The sequence below is a fragment of the Euprymna scolopes genome, chromosome 20 (assembly GCF_053919585.1).
Source record: "Euprymna scolopes isolate OS-2025 chromosome 20, ASM5391958v1, whole genome shotgun sequence".
Classification (NCBI taxonomy): Eukaryota; Metazoa; Mollusca; class Cephalopoda; order Sepiida; family Sepiolidae; genus Euprymna; species Euprymna scolopes.
The window spans coordinates 13157101-13174381 of record NC_136501.1 but is presented as its reverse complement, the minus strand read 5'-3'; the positions used below and the strand labels follow the sequence as shown (position 1 = coordinate 13174381).

At 31.4% G+C, this 17281-nt stretch overlaps 1 protein-coding gene across 1 annotated transcript in view; it reads right to left on the bottom strand.

Annotated features, from left to right (window-relative positions):
* LOC145241684 (photoreceptor-specific nuclear receptor-like) overlaps positions 1-17281 on the bottom strand; it is a 128808-nt gene that overhangs the window by 90180 nt on the left and 21347 nt on the right. The window contains exon 2 of the mRNA XM_080104811.1: positions 14339-14578. Within this exon, the coding sequence (XP_079960937.1) occupies positions 14339-14578 (240 nt within the window). The remainder of the gene's footprint in view (positions 1-14338; positions 14579-17281) is intronic.

Below are 17281 nucleotides of genomic sequence, written 5' to 3'. Positions count from 1 at the left end.
AGATCACTGAAGTTAAGCAACGTTGAGCCTGGCTAGTAGCAGATCGGTGACTAAGCGCTGTGTGTGCTCTCTGTTCTTATCTCAGCATTGTTTCCAGTCGTCCTGAACCTCCACTTTGCAACTGGTAGGTAAAAATGCCGTCATGAAAATAATATATCAGCTTGTCGATGTTTCTTGAGTTATTTCTGACTTTTAGCTCTCCACACACATAAACATTCAAAGACAAACATACACAGGCCTATATAGATATACCACTTTTGGTGACAATTTTATAAGATCGAAATCTCGGCAACTACTGATCAGAATTTTACAAAAGAAGGCTTGTTGGAAAGCTAATGACCTGAATTGTTTAGCTATGTTATATTTGCTCTTAAGGTCGCACATTACAGTTTCAAGAAGTAGGGATCACTTTTTTTTATAGGGAATCACTTTGGGTGTGTATGTTGAGTAAAACAAAAAAAGTGGTAGTAGGAAGGCAGGCTCGAACACGTACCGCAAAGGAGGAAAAGAACGGGGTAAAACCTAACGTTTATGCTGTTACGACCACCGCCAAATCGGAAGCGACATTTTTTTAAATTAAGGCTAGACAATCTAAAGGAGAGGATAACTTTAAAAAATATCGGCGAAAAAAGTGACCCCATCCCTTTAGAAAAGTGCCTAGTTGAAGGGGAAGATATTAATGTTTTTAGCAAATTTTTCAATATTTGTCGTATGAAAGGTCGAACTTTAAAACAATACTGATCTCGGTAAAATCCGTCGCCTCTATTGAAAGTTTAAGGCAGACATGCAAACAGACATACATACATACATTTATATATTAGTAACTAAAAAATTTTGACCCAAACTGATGAAAAAGCTTGCCCTATCTCTGAATACCCTTTATGTAAAATTTCAAATATTTAGACCATAAATTGTCTGATTAATTTGGAAGAGACCGTAGAGGTCAATTTTTTTAAAACTTTGACCCCTATTACGACCCCTTAAATTTTATTGTTTTGGACTCAAATCAAGTTATTAAGTTAGATCCATGTCCAAGGAACCTATATCTAAAATTTCAAGTGCGTAGACCCAAAATTGTCGGGGGAGTTTGGTAGAGTTCTCAAAGGTCAAATCGTTGAACTTTGACCTCATAATCGCCAAATTTCTGGCCGAAAACCGCTCACATGGATTTTCCCAAATCTCAGTACTCCGTATATCAAATTTCGAGTCTGTAGACTAAAAATTGACAGAGTTATTGCGTAGGGAAATGTACACAGACACACAGAGACTTTCACTTATATATATATATATATATATATATATATATATAGATAGATAGATAGATAGATAGATAGATAGATAGATAGATAGATAGATAGATTTTCAAGCGGTGCAGATGAAGGATGCCGGTTTTTATATCACGCAAGAAACAATGTCTCGGCATTTGACTATTCGCGAAAAAAATGGTACTAATACAGCATGGAGATCGTAATTTCTGAGGCTTAGTTTATGGTTGTTGTGGATAAATGCTTAAAACCACTTCTCGATGAATGAGGGACCATCAAATAATTTTGATAATCCTAAATTCTGTGGCATCGTATTTGTTGTATATATGTTTTTTTTTTTCAATTCAGCAGGTGTTTTGGACACTTTCTCGCAGATGGTACACTTTTATGTATTTGTTTTGCTTCGTGTTTCGAACCCACGGTGACAATCACAGTTTGGTGGATCACTGTTTGGTGAATTTTGCTGATGCTTTGCTTTCAGATTTGCACGAAGGGCGTCCCTATGATGAAGGCGGGTACTTTCAAATCCTCTAGACTTCAGAAAACACATTTTCCTCCATTTACTGCGATCCCCTGCTGCACTTTCCTATGCGATCAGAACAATGTCACAACGCTTCAGATGATCTTTTAGCTTGTCCTTGTAACAAAGAAGGGCACGCCCTATTGGGCGAGAACGGGTTATCAATTTGCCCAATAGAAAAGCTGTTTTGGAACTTTTGTGTCATCCATTTGTATGAGATGATCAGACCATCGCATTTGTATCTTAATCAAAAATGGTTCAATACCAGTGATCTCGCACCTCTTTTAAAACTTACTATTTCGAACACCATCCTGCCATTTAATATTTCAAATAGAACGCAGACATCTCAGATGAAAGGAATCCAGCTGATTGATTTGCTTGTGACACAAGATCCATGTTTCTTGATCTCCTTTTTGCTAATGACTGTGCGCTTGTTACGCATAACCTTGAGGACATGTAGAACGTCCTCAATAAATTCTCTGGTGCATGGAAGGCCTTTGGTTTTACAATTAGCAAAACGAAGACTGAACTTATTCACCAGCCGAAACCAAACTCTTCGCCTTCTTTACAACAAGTGGTATATATTGATGATTATGTTTTGAAAACAATATTTTCTTTTATATATCTCCGCTCTATTGTATTTGATGATGCAAAATTTGAAAAAGAGACACAAAACAGAACAAATATATATGTATGTATGTGTATGTGTGTGTATGTGTGTATGTGTTTGTGTGTATGTGTGTATGTATATGTGTGTATGTATATTGTGTATGCGTATGTGTATGTGTGCGTGTGTGTGTTCGTGTGTGTGTGTGTGTGTGTGTTCCTTTTTTTTTCGGCATGTGTCCAGCGTCATATTTTCAGCGTCATATGTTTAACGTCAAACGGAATTTCCATGGAACAGGGCTTCTTTTTAATGGCTTACCACACGTGGAACGCATTGTCGTGGGTCTGCTTCTCTTCTGATTACAACTTGATCGTCTTCAAATCAAATGTCAACAAATCCTTTTCATAGGCCACACAAAAAGTGATTCAATGCAGTTCAAACCATTGATCAATGCTAGTACCCCCATAGTTTTCTTCATCTGGCATTTAATTCCTTCGAGTGACTCCTGGCCTTTGTTAGTGGTGACCCCGATTGTTTACTTTCTTCTTCTTCTTTTTCTTTTCCCCCCTTTATTAAGCCATGACCATAAAACCGTTAGCAATAGGCAAAGGCTACTAAGCTAATTAGCGAATGCATAAAACTTAGGAACATCACAATAGTCAATACAGAACTCCGAAAATGTGACAGTGATACATGTTCATTCACACAATACTGAGGCAGCACGTGCAGGACTGCAGAGCACAATGACAAAGAAGATTGTAAAAAAAAAAAAAAAAAAAAAAGAACGGAAAAAAGAGAAAAACTTGGGTTATATATCCGAGTTGGAAATGCTCCCAGTTTTATTTTTTAAAATCCCCCCACCCCCAATAATCTAAGCTCCGTATATCTGAGATCTTCGATTTGATCTTATCGAGTCTAGTTCGCCACAGGAGTGTCGTTTTCCCTTCTTCTTTTACATTTTATGATAGGAAGATCTCAGATAACGATCATGACTTTTATTGTCTTCGATGTTAGGAACATTATACCCAAGGGAGATAACCGATACTAATCGGGCTGTCATTGTAATTTAACAGCTGAGAAACAAATGCAAGACGCAATATGAACTTATCAACTACTAACACATGACGTCGGCTATTTTTATCATAATACACAATAATAATAGCCGTTATGTATCTGCTTATTTATTTATCTATTTATATAACCTGTTTCATAAAGTCATTTTGAAGAATGTATGTTAAGTTAATGGGATTGTGTGAATAACCTGTTTATCCGTTCATTGTAGATAGATGTGTAAGGAAATGAAATGCGAGCTTTAAATTAAGTGGAGAAAAAACATAAAACACGTGTAAAGCTTTCGGATCTGTTTTCGGAACTAACGAAAACACATTTCTGCGTAAATAAGGTAACAACAAGGTCGGTCTAGCGATTGCTGTTGCTGCTTTCGTTTTAGTAGTAAACGGAATCTTTAACCCATAAAGGTATTACGTGAATCAACGCGCATATACATCAGTATAAATTAACAATGGATACAAAAAAAGAATCTGGGAAAATGTTTGGATCATTCAACCACTCCAGAAAGTGCCTTCAGGTGCAATCCTCTATCTATCTAAGAATAAGATACTTCGTATTATTTGGACTGTTCGGACCACTGTTTTCATCTTCAGTGTTATTTTCACAACGTTTCGGCCGATGTAACATCCGATCTTCTCCAAGTGTATCTTGTTGAACTCTGGAATCTTTCTGTCAAATCAAATAATCTGCAAGGAATTTCGAACGAAACCCTATGGAGACAGTATGCTCTCGTTTCATCAACAAGGACTGGTCTTTTTTCTTTTTTTTTTACACAGTGATCATCACTTATCAAGGCCCGGAAGCCACTCAGGGATAAGGGTTGTTGCAAGTACATTACGTTAGTGTGGAGATTTGATGCAGTGTTTACTTAAAAGGGCGGTTCATTAGGAATTTGTTAACGTTGGACTTGAAGACATCCAAGTTGTAGTCCGGTGGGTGGCAGGCAGACGGAACAGAGTTCCACATGCGTGCAGTTCTAAGAAAGAAGCTTTGTTCATGGAATCCGCGTTTTGATTTAGGCACAGATACAGAGTGGGGGAAATTTTTCACAGTGGATTCAGCTAGACGGGTGTTTTTCGTGAAAGATTGGCGAGAGGGGACCAGAGATTGGAGTTCAGACGAGCACCTGCCTTGGAAATAACGATAAAACAAGGATAGGCTCGCAACGTCTCTTCTGTGGGAGAGAGGTTGCAGGGTAGAGAAAAGGGCATCCCCCACTAAGCCACGAAGTCTATTTTGTACTCTGTCAAGGCAGGATAGGCTGTTTTTAGCAGCTCTTGGTCTTAAGTAATTCGCAATTATTTTCTTAATATCACCAACACTGAGGTTTGAAACTTCCACCTCCAGAACAGCATCACTAACAAGTAAATATTACCAAGTATTTTATCCGTTACTCCATGGACAATAGAATTTAATTAAAGAATAAGATGGACTACTGTTGCCTTGCTAGAGTACAAACTTGACTTTGAAATTTAGTGGGATATGGTCACTTCTTATTCAAACAACTCCTTTCTCATAGGAGAGACGTTGTGACTCTCTCTCTCTCTCTCTCTCTCTCTCTCTCTCTCTCTCTCTCTCTCTCTCTCTACAAGGGCTTCCCGCCTGTGGAACACGTGACCAAGGGACTGCTTCCCTATTTATTACAATTTGATCGTCTTCAAATCAAAAATCCTTGTCAAATCATCCGATAAGTAATAAAACTGAATTCATATCTTTTATTAATGTTATCACTCCCATAGTGTTCCTCATTTTTCAACTTTTTCTTTTGTGCCATTTTATTTTCATATTTATTCACTTGTGCCATTTTACCGTGCCATTTTTATCGGAATTCTTATATATATATATATATATATATATATATATATATATATATATATATATATATATATATATATATATATGAATTTCAATAAAAATGACATGGTAAAAATAGCCCCGTAAAAATATAAATAAAATTATATATATATATATATATATATATATATATATATATATATATATATATATATATATATATATATAAAAGTCATGAATATGGCGGGGGGAGATGCAAAAATAAACGTGGGAAAAATTACATAGAGACTAAATTAAGTCCTAAAAAATTTTCTTTTTGCTTGCAAAGAGAAGGTCTCAACGACTTAATAAAAATAGTCTCTAGAATTTTTAAACGAAAGGGCGAGTACGACTTACTCAAGATCGTAAACATGTCAGCACTGAAATTCGTGGCACATGCATGGTTATTTATAAGGTGATCGCAAATCGCAGAACCATACGTATTATTCAGAACATCCGAGGGTGAAAAATTTGCATAACGAATATTTGATGGTACATGTTGTTTCAAACGGAAATCCAATCCTTGCGATGTTTCCCCAACATAGTGCGCACTGCAACTACATTTAAATAAATAAATAATAGAATTATTATGGTGGGGGTAGAAGAACATCTTTGCAAATGGGCGACAACATAAGTCTGGTTGAAAAAACAACACGTGGATTCGATGCAAAATAACATCATTGCACAGACCAAGAAATTTGTTTCGCAAATCGGTCGCTGATGTTACCGAGCCAAGGTAGACGTAGGTAAACAGGACATCTATTAACTATAATTTCTTTAGGTTTATAAAAATTGGAAACTTTCTTATTAATAGTAGTTTCAACAATATCTAAGGGGTAACCATTGTTACAAAGGGTCTAAGTAATAAATTTAAGTTCGTCATCCAGTTTAACTTTTTTCTCCCCCCCCCCTTCATATTCATGACTTTTTTTTAATCGTATTTTCCTCGATTTTGCTCTGTTGAACGAGGAACGAACTCTGATAGCTAACCTTTATTTTCATATTTGTAAATCATTATGTTGATTGGTCTGTATTTAGCCAATATATATATATTTGTGTGTGTGTGTGTGTGTGTAAGCTGTATACATATAAGCTGTACATAAACATATATATATATATATATAGTAATTTATAAAATGTAGACACCGCACACTTTGCCCACTTCAAAATAAATATCTAACCAAAAGCGTAGTTTACCAGGCCACAATATTTGCGAAAGAAAACCCGAATAACAAGAAATATTACGTAGGTATAACTTCCTTAGATTTCAAAACTCGATATTATGACCACAAAAGTACATTCAACAATAAAAAATACCGTATGAAAACAACGCTAGCAAATAAATACTGGGAACTCAAGGAAAGCGGCCGTTCGCCGGTAGTCGAATGAAAAATAGTAAGACAAGCAAACACCTGTAGAGACCTAGACGACCCATGTAGATTATGCCTTCATGAAAAAGTTGCTACCCTGTACTTTAAAGAACCCCAACATCTATTAAACTGTAGGAGAAAAATAGCGAACAACTGTGTTCACAGGTTAAAATTTACTCTAGGACAGAGATACAAAATAACTTTAAAACTAACAAAAACAATAGAAAATAAACAAATAAATAAATAAAATAAATAAACATGCATATACATAAACTATCAAACATATATATATATATGTATATATATAAACTAACATAAGAAAAAAAACCTAACCTAGATTTAAAACAGGTCAAGACACTAGATATCCAGGCTAAATAGAACACACATAAAGAATCATGTCAACCAGAGGTCAAATAGGTCTTTGTCCTGTGAGTGCATGTTCATTGGGAAGGGCGCGGTGGATACTAGAAAGCTTATAGGCTAACTAAAATCTCAATAGAAGGTGCGTATATAAAAACGACAACCACAAAATTCGCGCATAAGCCTGAAGAATCCTAGAGTGGATGAAACACGGAATATTCAGTGTAGCTTAATCGCCATACATATTTTATAAATTACTAACTAGCTCTACCTACGTACTGAGCACTTTTGAAGTAAATACTTAAAGTTTTCGCATAAATTTATGCTCTCGTATATTAATTTTATGTGAGTAAATGAAGTAGCAAAACTGAAACTACCTGTCAGAACACTAAGCAAATTTGGGCTTATTTTATTGGTATGAAAATATAGCTTCATTTTTATCAATTGTCATAAAATTTGAACTACAGAATAGTATCATAATCTTCAAAAAGCCTGAAAATTTTCATGTAATTTTATCTCATAGAAGTAAAGATATGAGCATTTCAATATTCAATTTGGCTACAAGTGTGTATATATATATATATATATATATATATATATATATATATATATATATATATATATATATATATATATATAAAGAAACAATTTATATACCGCTCCCCATGTGAAGGGACCAAATAGGTTAAAAGGAAAATTATTCTCCACTCGCATTTAGTTAAAAATGCACTATCGTAAATATTTGAATTCATTCAAAACGTATCGCAAAAACAAAAACAAATAACATATAAGCAAATCGCGATATATCCAAACAGTCGGCGAGATGGACGAGCGGATAAAAAGGTCATACTCATTACTATGGGCTTCCGATTTCGAATCTCGCTAGATTCAGCCACTGGTGAGTCGTAGACGGCGAAACACGTGTCAGTGGATAATTATATTTTTAAAAAAACTATATATATATATCCACTTTTAGTCATTCAATGAATTTAAACATTTATGACGTGAAATGTTTGAATTTCAAATCAAAAGATTTTTATTATTCTATGTAAGACAAAAATACATTGGAAATATTATAACTCGTTATCCTATAGGATTTCGATGTCTACCATCTCTTCAGAAGAGAGAATATTTGCAAATAGTTATAATGGTTTAATACCTTATTTGCTAAAGTCAGTGAGACATGGAAAATCACAATTAAAAGTTGTTTAAGTATTTAAATGTCATAGAGTAAGGGAAGTTAATGAAAAGCATATAAAAATTGCCATCCAAATTGCATGGTAAAATCCGAAGTGAATGTCTTTGATAGCAGTGTGGTAAAATTTGATTTATAAAGCAAATTTCACAGTGTATAAGGATTATTTGATACTGAAGATATTCATAATCGTACCCTATTTCCGTAAGAGCAGAGATATAACATGAGAAATATTTGGAATCAAGTCTCCCCTTGCTGTTATTTCAGATTATTTGAAACTATAGCAGTACGTCTTAGTCTCCCTTCCATCAAGGGCAGAGGTTTTGGGGAAATGTATATATGCTAGCAAGCCGCCCGGCATTGCTCGGTCGTAAAATACGCTTAAATATGATATTTTGATTAATACAGATTTAGTATTTATTATTATATTATATCGGACCCAATATATAGTAATGATTTAAAAAAGTTTTTTTTTTAAAATAACTCGTATGCCACCACCGAAAATCGAAAGCAAAACTTTTAGCTTACGATTTATTTTTTCTTTGACGTTAATGCCTGAACTATGAAGACATGTTTGCTGCAAGGCTAAAACTTTAAACATGAACAAATAGCTATTATGTTATGCATGAATATTCGTAATGGAGTAGTTCGAGTGACAAATTCCATGTTTTTAATTTTCACACTTTTGCACCGATTTCACCTGGCTAAAACCAAATATAAAGTTTTGCATGGGCTCGAATACCCTATATATTAAGTTTCATGTCTGTAGACCAAAACCTGACCGTGGAGTTTGGTAGGCCAAATTTTTTAAACAAATATATATATATACTCATACATAAATATATCTAGAAAGAGATTTTTGTTTACCTTTTTACGCAACTATTATGCAAGTATAAATCATGTATACTTTCTACCATTAGACATATTTCTAGTTTTATACTTTATATCATTAGACATATTTCTAGTTTTATATTTTCTACCATTAGACATATTTCTAGTTTTATATTTTCTATCATTAGACATATTTCTAGTTTTATACTTTCTATCATTAGACATATTTCTAGTTTTATACTTTCTACCATTAGACATATTTCTATTTTTATACTTTCTACCATTAGACATATTTCTAGTTTTATACTTTCTACCATTAGACATATTTCTAGTTTTATATTTTCTACCATTAGACATATTTCTAGTTTTATACTTTCTACCATTAGACATATTTCTAGTTTTATACTTTCTACTATTAGACATATTTCTAGTTTTATATTTTCTACGATTAGACATATTTCTAGTTTTATATTTTCTACCATTAGACATATTTCTAGTTTTATACTTTCTACCATTAGACATATTTCTAGTTTTATACTTTCTATCATTAGACATATTTCTAGTTTTATATTTTCTACCATTAGACATATTTCTAGTTTTATATTTTCTACCATTAGACATATTTCTAGTTTTATACTTTCTACCATTAGACATATTTCTAGTTTTATACTTTCTACCATTAGACATATTTCTAGTTTTATATTTTCTACTATTAGACATATTTCTAGTTTTATACTTTCTATCATTAGACATATTTCTAGTTTTATACTTTCTATCATTAGACATATTTCTAGTTTTATATTTTCTATCATTAGACATATTTCTAGTTTTATATTTTCTATCATTAGACATATTTCTAGTTTTATATTTTCTATCATTAGACATATTTCTAGTTTTATATTTTCCATCATTAGACATATTTCTAGTTTTATACTTTCTACCATTAGACATATTTCTAGTTTTATACTTTCTATCATTAGACATATTTCTAGTTTTATATTTTCTACCATTAGACATATTTCTAGTTTTATATTTTCTACCATTAGACATATTTCTAGTTTTATACTTTCTACCATTAGACATATTTCTAGTTTTATACTTTCTATCATTAGACATATTTCTAGTTTTATATTTTCTACCATTAGACATATTTCTAGTTTTATATTTTCTACCATTAGACATATTTCTAGTTTTATACTTTCTACCATTAGACATATTTCTAGCTTTATACTTTCTATTATTAGACATATTTTTAGTTTTATACTTTCTACCATTAACCGACCGAACAACGTATAATAATTCTAAACTTTTAACCACCAGTAGGAAAATTAAATCTTTCTTGGCGTTTTTGAATTTTTGAGATGAGGATTGGTTATTCCTATCATTTGGATTCATCGGACTACTGTTCTCATCTTGAGTGAAAATTTCACAATGTATCGGTGAATGTAACCCCCGATATTCTCCAGGTGTATCTTGTCGAACTCGGAAATGTTCTGTCGGAATTTGGACAAAGTTTCGAACGGAACCCTATATTTACTTTACGGGAGTAGCATGCTTTTGTTCTGTCAGCCATTACTGGACCCTTGACACAATCGGGTTAGTGTGCGTTGAAAAGTCAATTGAATAAGTATTATTCTCCTGAAGGTTAACGGTTCAGTTCTCAGTGTGAGCGACCGAAAAATACAATTGCGAATTACTGAGGACTTATATCCAGTCATGGCTGAAAGAACACGGGTATGCTTAAGTAAATAAACGGTTCTGTTCAAAATTCCGTCCAAATTCCCGAGTTTGACAGAAAAATTCCCGAGTTCGACAGAAAAATTCCTGAGTTCGACAAGATGCAGCTGAAGAATACCAGAGGTTGCATCGACTGAAACGTTTAAAAATGACACTCAAGATGAGAACAGTGGTCCGAAAAATCCCCCCAAAAAATATACCTAAGGCTAAAGTATAAAAATAAGTAAAAAAAAAAAAAAACTTTTTATAAACCATACGTATAAATCTTTTATACTTTTCGCGTCAAAATCATCGTATGTATTTAACGTTTTATTATATAGAGATGACATTTATCTTTTTTTATTATTAAAATGGGAAAAATATCTGATAAATATTCATAAATGATGTATTTTTACTTTAATAAAATTGTTTATTTTATGAAAGTTGTGTGTGAAGACTCTGACAATTCAGTCTTGTAGAAGAACATGAGCCACTGAAATAAAAGAATAGTCACAATATTGAAGTAATTTCAATAATTTTTAATTATTGTTTATGCCGGAGGAAGGCGGAAATTGATATCAGTTATGCAGCCGTACTTGTTCGCATACTTGTAAAATTGATGCTTGCGTTTATATATGTTTTAGTTATTTTATTTTATTTATTCATTTAGACTATTAATTATTTGTTTATTTAATTATTGAAATAATCAAACTATTTTATTTTATTTCATTTTATTTATTCATTTAAATAATCAAACTATTTTATTTTTATTTTATTTATTCATTTAGAGAATCGAACTATTTAAATTTTATTTTATTTATTCATTTAAACAATCAAATTATTTTATTTTTATTTTATTTATTCATTTAAACAATCAAACTATTTTATTTTTATTTTATTTATTCATCTAAACAATCAAGCTATTTTATTTTTATTTTATTTATTCATTTAAACAATCAAACTATTTTATTTTTATTTTATTTATTCATTTAAACAATCAAACTATTTTATTTTAATTTTATTTATTCATTTAAACAATCAAACTATTTTATTTTATTTATTCATTTAAACAATCAAACTATTTTATTTTTATTTTATTTATTCATTTAAACAATCAAACTATTTTATGGTGGTGGTGGTGGTGGTGGTGGTGGTGGTGGTGGTGGTGGTGGTGGTGATGATGATGATGATGATGATAATGATGATGATTCGGTGCTTTTTTTAGATATTGTCACGCCGAAACGTGTGCTAGTCGACGATTATTATAATTATTCAAACCAAAAAGTTTTGTCAGCTAAAATACGCTTTAAAAAAATCAAAATACTTAGAATAAATATTTATTTACATTAATTTATGAATGTTAACTTTAAAATGTTGTCATAACAATTTAGTTGATAACTTAGAAATAATGACACGTAAAAACATCAGGTGATTATCTTAGTGGCGTATACTAATGACGTCATTTAGAAGGTGAGATGGTCTTTTTGAGATACGTGGAAAGTAGTTGAGTCAGTCGGAGTCGAGATAGCTCCGAGTAGAGGTGGTTAGAAATGGCGATAGTCAGAATCAGCGTTGCAACTTTCTAAAAGGGAAAAAAACAATCTGAAATAAAAAAAAAAAAAAAGTTGCCGAAAATAAAACCCGAGGCTCTGTCATTTGTTGGGGAAGAATTTGCATTGCAGCTTTCCTTCAAACAAGACCAAAGATGGACCAGATATGTTCCCGATGGGTCAGATGTTGAACCCCTAAATAAGAGTTATTCGTCTTTTGTGTTGTAAAGTTATTTATGTATATTCTTGTCCAGTCATAAAGTGTATTTAAATGTACAATACACGCACAACGAACTCTACATCAGACGACTACAACGCTAGACAATCATAGGCGAAGACATGTATATACACACGTCATATAGATGACAGTAGCACGTATATATACACGCATATACACTCTCATACAATCTAACCACTAGAAAACACACATATATAAATATAGAGAACCCCAGCTATTGAACACAAGTTTCTATTTCGAATCTAATTAGGAAGGGATGTTAATAATAGCTTCTCCAGTGCTATGAATACAGTAGTGTATGAATGAATATGGGCGCGACTTGATATCACTTTTGGTACGTTATAACTTTGAACGTCGGTTTCCGTTATAAAATTCGCAACACATCTATTTGCAAGCAGTAGAGGAGCCAATGGTGCGAATTCGACCTTTTTTTTTAATAAGTTAAAATACAAAAACTCAACAGACTTGAAACTACTTAGTAAATAAACGCTTTAAAATAAGTTAAAATACAAAAACTCGTCTAGGTATGTAGAAGAGTAACTTATCTTGCCTTTGGTAACATTTATTGATTGTATGTTTTTTCGGCCTTTTTTTTTCTTGTAGGATATTGTCTCGGTTTCAAGCCTTATTTTAAACATACACGCAGCAGACCCAATTAGCACAAGAAATTCTCATCAAACTCACCATCTTTGTTCATCTTCATCTGTATGCATTTTCGAAATATATATATATATATATATATATATATATATATATATATATATATATATATATATATATATATATATATATATATATATATATATAACCAATGAAAGCAAATAAATGTTTTCTTGAATAACGTTTGTTGCTGCAATTCCATCTACTCAGCGTTTCGGCATCTTACGCCGTTTTACGTAAACTGCCCGGAAAATTCCGACGATAGCAGGATCATTATTCTGCATGAATACCAAAATTGGATTTAACAAATCACTAAAGTTTTTTTTTTTCTTTGTTTGTTTTTTTGTTTGTTTTTTTGTTTGTTTTTTTGTTTGTTTGTTGTTGTTTTTTGTTTGTTTTTTACAAAGGAGTAATCATTTATTGAGATGCAAAGGCCACTCGGGATATGGGTTACTAGGCTAGAGAGGTAGACGGCGAGACACTGAGGGAATTTGTAATGATGATTGTAATTGGTAGAGAAATTGATTTAAGAGAACGGCTCAGCAAGAATTTGTTTACATTAAACTTGAAATGCTCTACAAATTAGAGCTTGCAAAAACGATAATTCTCAAAATTGAGTTACTGTTTATTTGCCTTCCCACGGGAGCAAAATTAAACATGAGATCGGTTTTAAATGTGGGACAAATCCAGCTCCCCGAAAAGGAGAACTCTGGATCGGAACAAAATTTTAAATTGCCTCCATCTGGTATGAAAATTACAGTTTCCATGATTTTTCCAGGTTTTTCATTAGTGATATTTATTGGATGGATTTCTATCAGTATTTTGTTCTATTTTCGATTTTTTAGCAATCAGTGATCGTTCAAATGGTTTAAGGAAACCTCCATTTTTTGTTCTAACTCAACAGACTTGAAACTACTTAGTAAATAAACGTTTTAAAATAAGTTAAAATACAAAAACTCATCTAGGTATGTAGAAGATCAACTTATCTTGCCTTTGGTAACATTTATTTGTTGTATATTTTTTCGGCATTTTTATTTATAGGATATTGTCCCGGTTTCAAGCCTTATCTTAAACATACACGCAGCAGACCCAATTAGCACAAGAAATTCTTATCAAACTCACCATCTTTGTTCATCTTCATCTGTATGCATTTTCGAAAGCGACACGCCTGGCACTGGTTACGTCTAGCTACGTCCACAACGCAGTCACCATTTTCTTTGCAGACGTAGTCCAAGTTCCGTCGGATACTTCTCTTAAAAAACCCGCGGCACCCGTCACAGCTAAGTACTCCATAGTGTTTTCCGGACGCCCTGTCACCACAAACAAGGCACGCAGCGTCGCTTTTCTTAAAATGGGACATACCTGCGTTAGTAAGAAAAATTTTAATGAAATTAACCTTTTACTTTTTTATTTATTTATTTTTATTTTTTATTTATTTATTTATTTATTTTTATGTTTTTGGCAACATATGAAAAAATTGTTTAAAGTTTTTATTGGTGGTATATATGAAATAAAATAAAATAAAATAAAAGCAGCTGTTAAATTATTCCCATTAACAATTTGTTTTCGTTTATCTACTAATATGTTATGCATTTATCCATATATCTATCATATAGAAAAATCATGGATTACATAGAAAAATGCGAGCATGAAAAGTAATATGGTTAAGATTAAACTGAGTAAAAGAACTAATTGTTAAAACTGGAAAAGAAAAGGACAAGATATTCTAGTAAAAAAATATAATTTATAACTTTAAATATTGTAGCATTAAGAATTTTTTTTTTTTTCAAATTACATTTATAACATTATATAATCAATTCTTAATAAAGAAAAATGCAAGCATGGAAAGTAATATGGTTAAGCTTAATTGGAAAAGGACGGGATATTCTAGTAAAAAATATAATAAATTTATAACTTAAAATATTGCAGCATTAAGAATTGATTATATAATGTTTAAATTATTTTTTTTTATTTACTGCTGCAATATTTTCATGCTCGCATTTTTCTATTATAATCCTGATTTTTCCAGGCTTCCAATAAATTCACTTGTTCTTTATTTAATTTCTGTCTTATTTTTTTGCCCCCATAAACGTAACATACACATATGTAAAACAATGTACGGCACTCGTCTACTACAATAGAATTACCAAATTATCTCCCTTTCATAATTTCATTCTGTCTGTTTCACTTGTTATTTCTCTTTTCGCGACAGCAGTGAATTAGTAGCAATAGTAGTCGCTGAAGCGACGTGGTTGCTATGGAAACCAATCATAAAAAGCGTTGCTCACCTCCTTACGTTTTTTTTACGATCTTGACCACCAGTAAATTCATCATAACTTTTCTTTTACTGAACGAAAATTGAAAAAAACTTTTTCACAATATAGCTGATAATGTGATCTATAAACTGTAATAATTGTTTAAAATTTGGTCGAAAAATGAGTGATCGGTGAAGTTTTAAAGCAGTTCTAAATGACTAAAACCGCCACTTAACCATATATTCAAACGCTACCGTGTTTGAATGGTATATATATATATATATATATATATATATATATATGTATATATATATATATATATATATATATATATATGTATATATATATATATATATATATATATATATATATATATATATATAGTTTAGTAGAAATGGTAATTAATAAAAACTGAAGAAAGTGCTCAATACTGTTGTAGAGCAAATATGCGTTTTATTTTTTATTACCGTATCTTTCTGTTAAGTTACATTATTGTTTCAGCTATCCGGCCGTTTTCTTGGCCGTCTGTAGCTTCCTCAGACTTTTACAGAATATATATATATATATATATATATATATATATATATATATATATATATATATACTTCCAAGAATTTGAGTTGATTTACTTTTTAACTTTGTTATTTTCTTTTTCCCTATCTTCCTTCTTTGTTCTTTAATTTTGTCCTAGTTTATTTATATTTTTTAATTTATTTTTTATCAGAACTTCATTGGAAGATTGTTAAATCTTGTTTTTTAATTTTTTAAAAGAATTTTAAAGGTTTTTAAAATCCTTTAAACATTTTTTATGAATTAAAAAAATTCTTTGTATTTTATTTTCTTCCATATTGTTTTGTATATTCTTTTAGCATTTATTGTTCTTTTTTGTTCCTTCTCTTTTTTACCCCCATCATATTGCCCCCTATAAAATAATTTTGTCCAATTCTAATCTTCAAATTTTTCCATTTCTAATCCGAATGTTTTCAAAGTCGGTGTTAGCTTTTTACTTTTGTATAATGTCGGCTTTTTCTCCTCTTCTGACGAGAAGCATTCAGCTTCAAAATGGCATGCCTTAAAGAGCTTTTCTCCCTTATTCGTCTTTCTATAACCCTTATTGACTTGATAATGTAATAATATGCAACTTACTTTTCATCTTCTTTACTTATATCCACACACACACACACATATATATATATATATATATATATATATATATATATATATATATATATATATATGATCCTACCAAAAAAGGAAAAGCTCAATATTTAAGAATAGAGCAATGAATAAGTTTCGTGGTTAAATTTTAAATTCTGAAAAAACAACATATAGAGACATATATTCTATTAAAGAATTTATTGTTTGACAAAAGCAGCTGAATATTTTGCTAACTGCATTTCATTTCCTCTGATGATGTGGGCCATTGTTGAAAATCCATGGATTAAGGAAATTAAATAACCCCCTTCTATATATTCCTTTTGTCAAACAATAAATTCTTAAATAGAATATATGTCTCTATATGTTGTTTTTTCAGAATTTAAAATTTAACCACAAAACTTATATATATGGTAGTAGGCTGCCGGCGATATCCAGTTTTAAGATATGCTTAATATGATATTTAAATTTATCATATTTCATATTTATTATGAGTATAGAGCAAATTCTCTATTTATTATTATATTGTACCCGATATTTAGTAGTGCCTCCACGGCGTGGCCGGATCATAAAATAAGCTTAAATACGATATTTTAATTCATGCAAATTTCGTATTTATTATTAGACAGCCAATATCCTATTGGATATTATTATA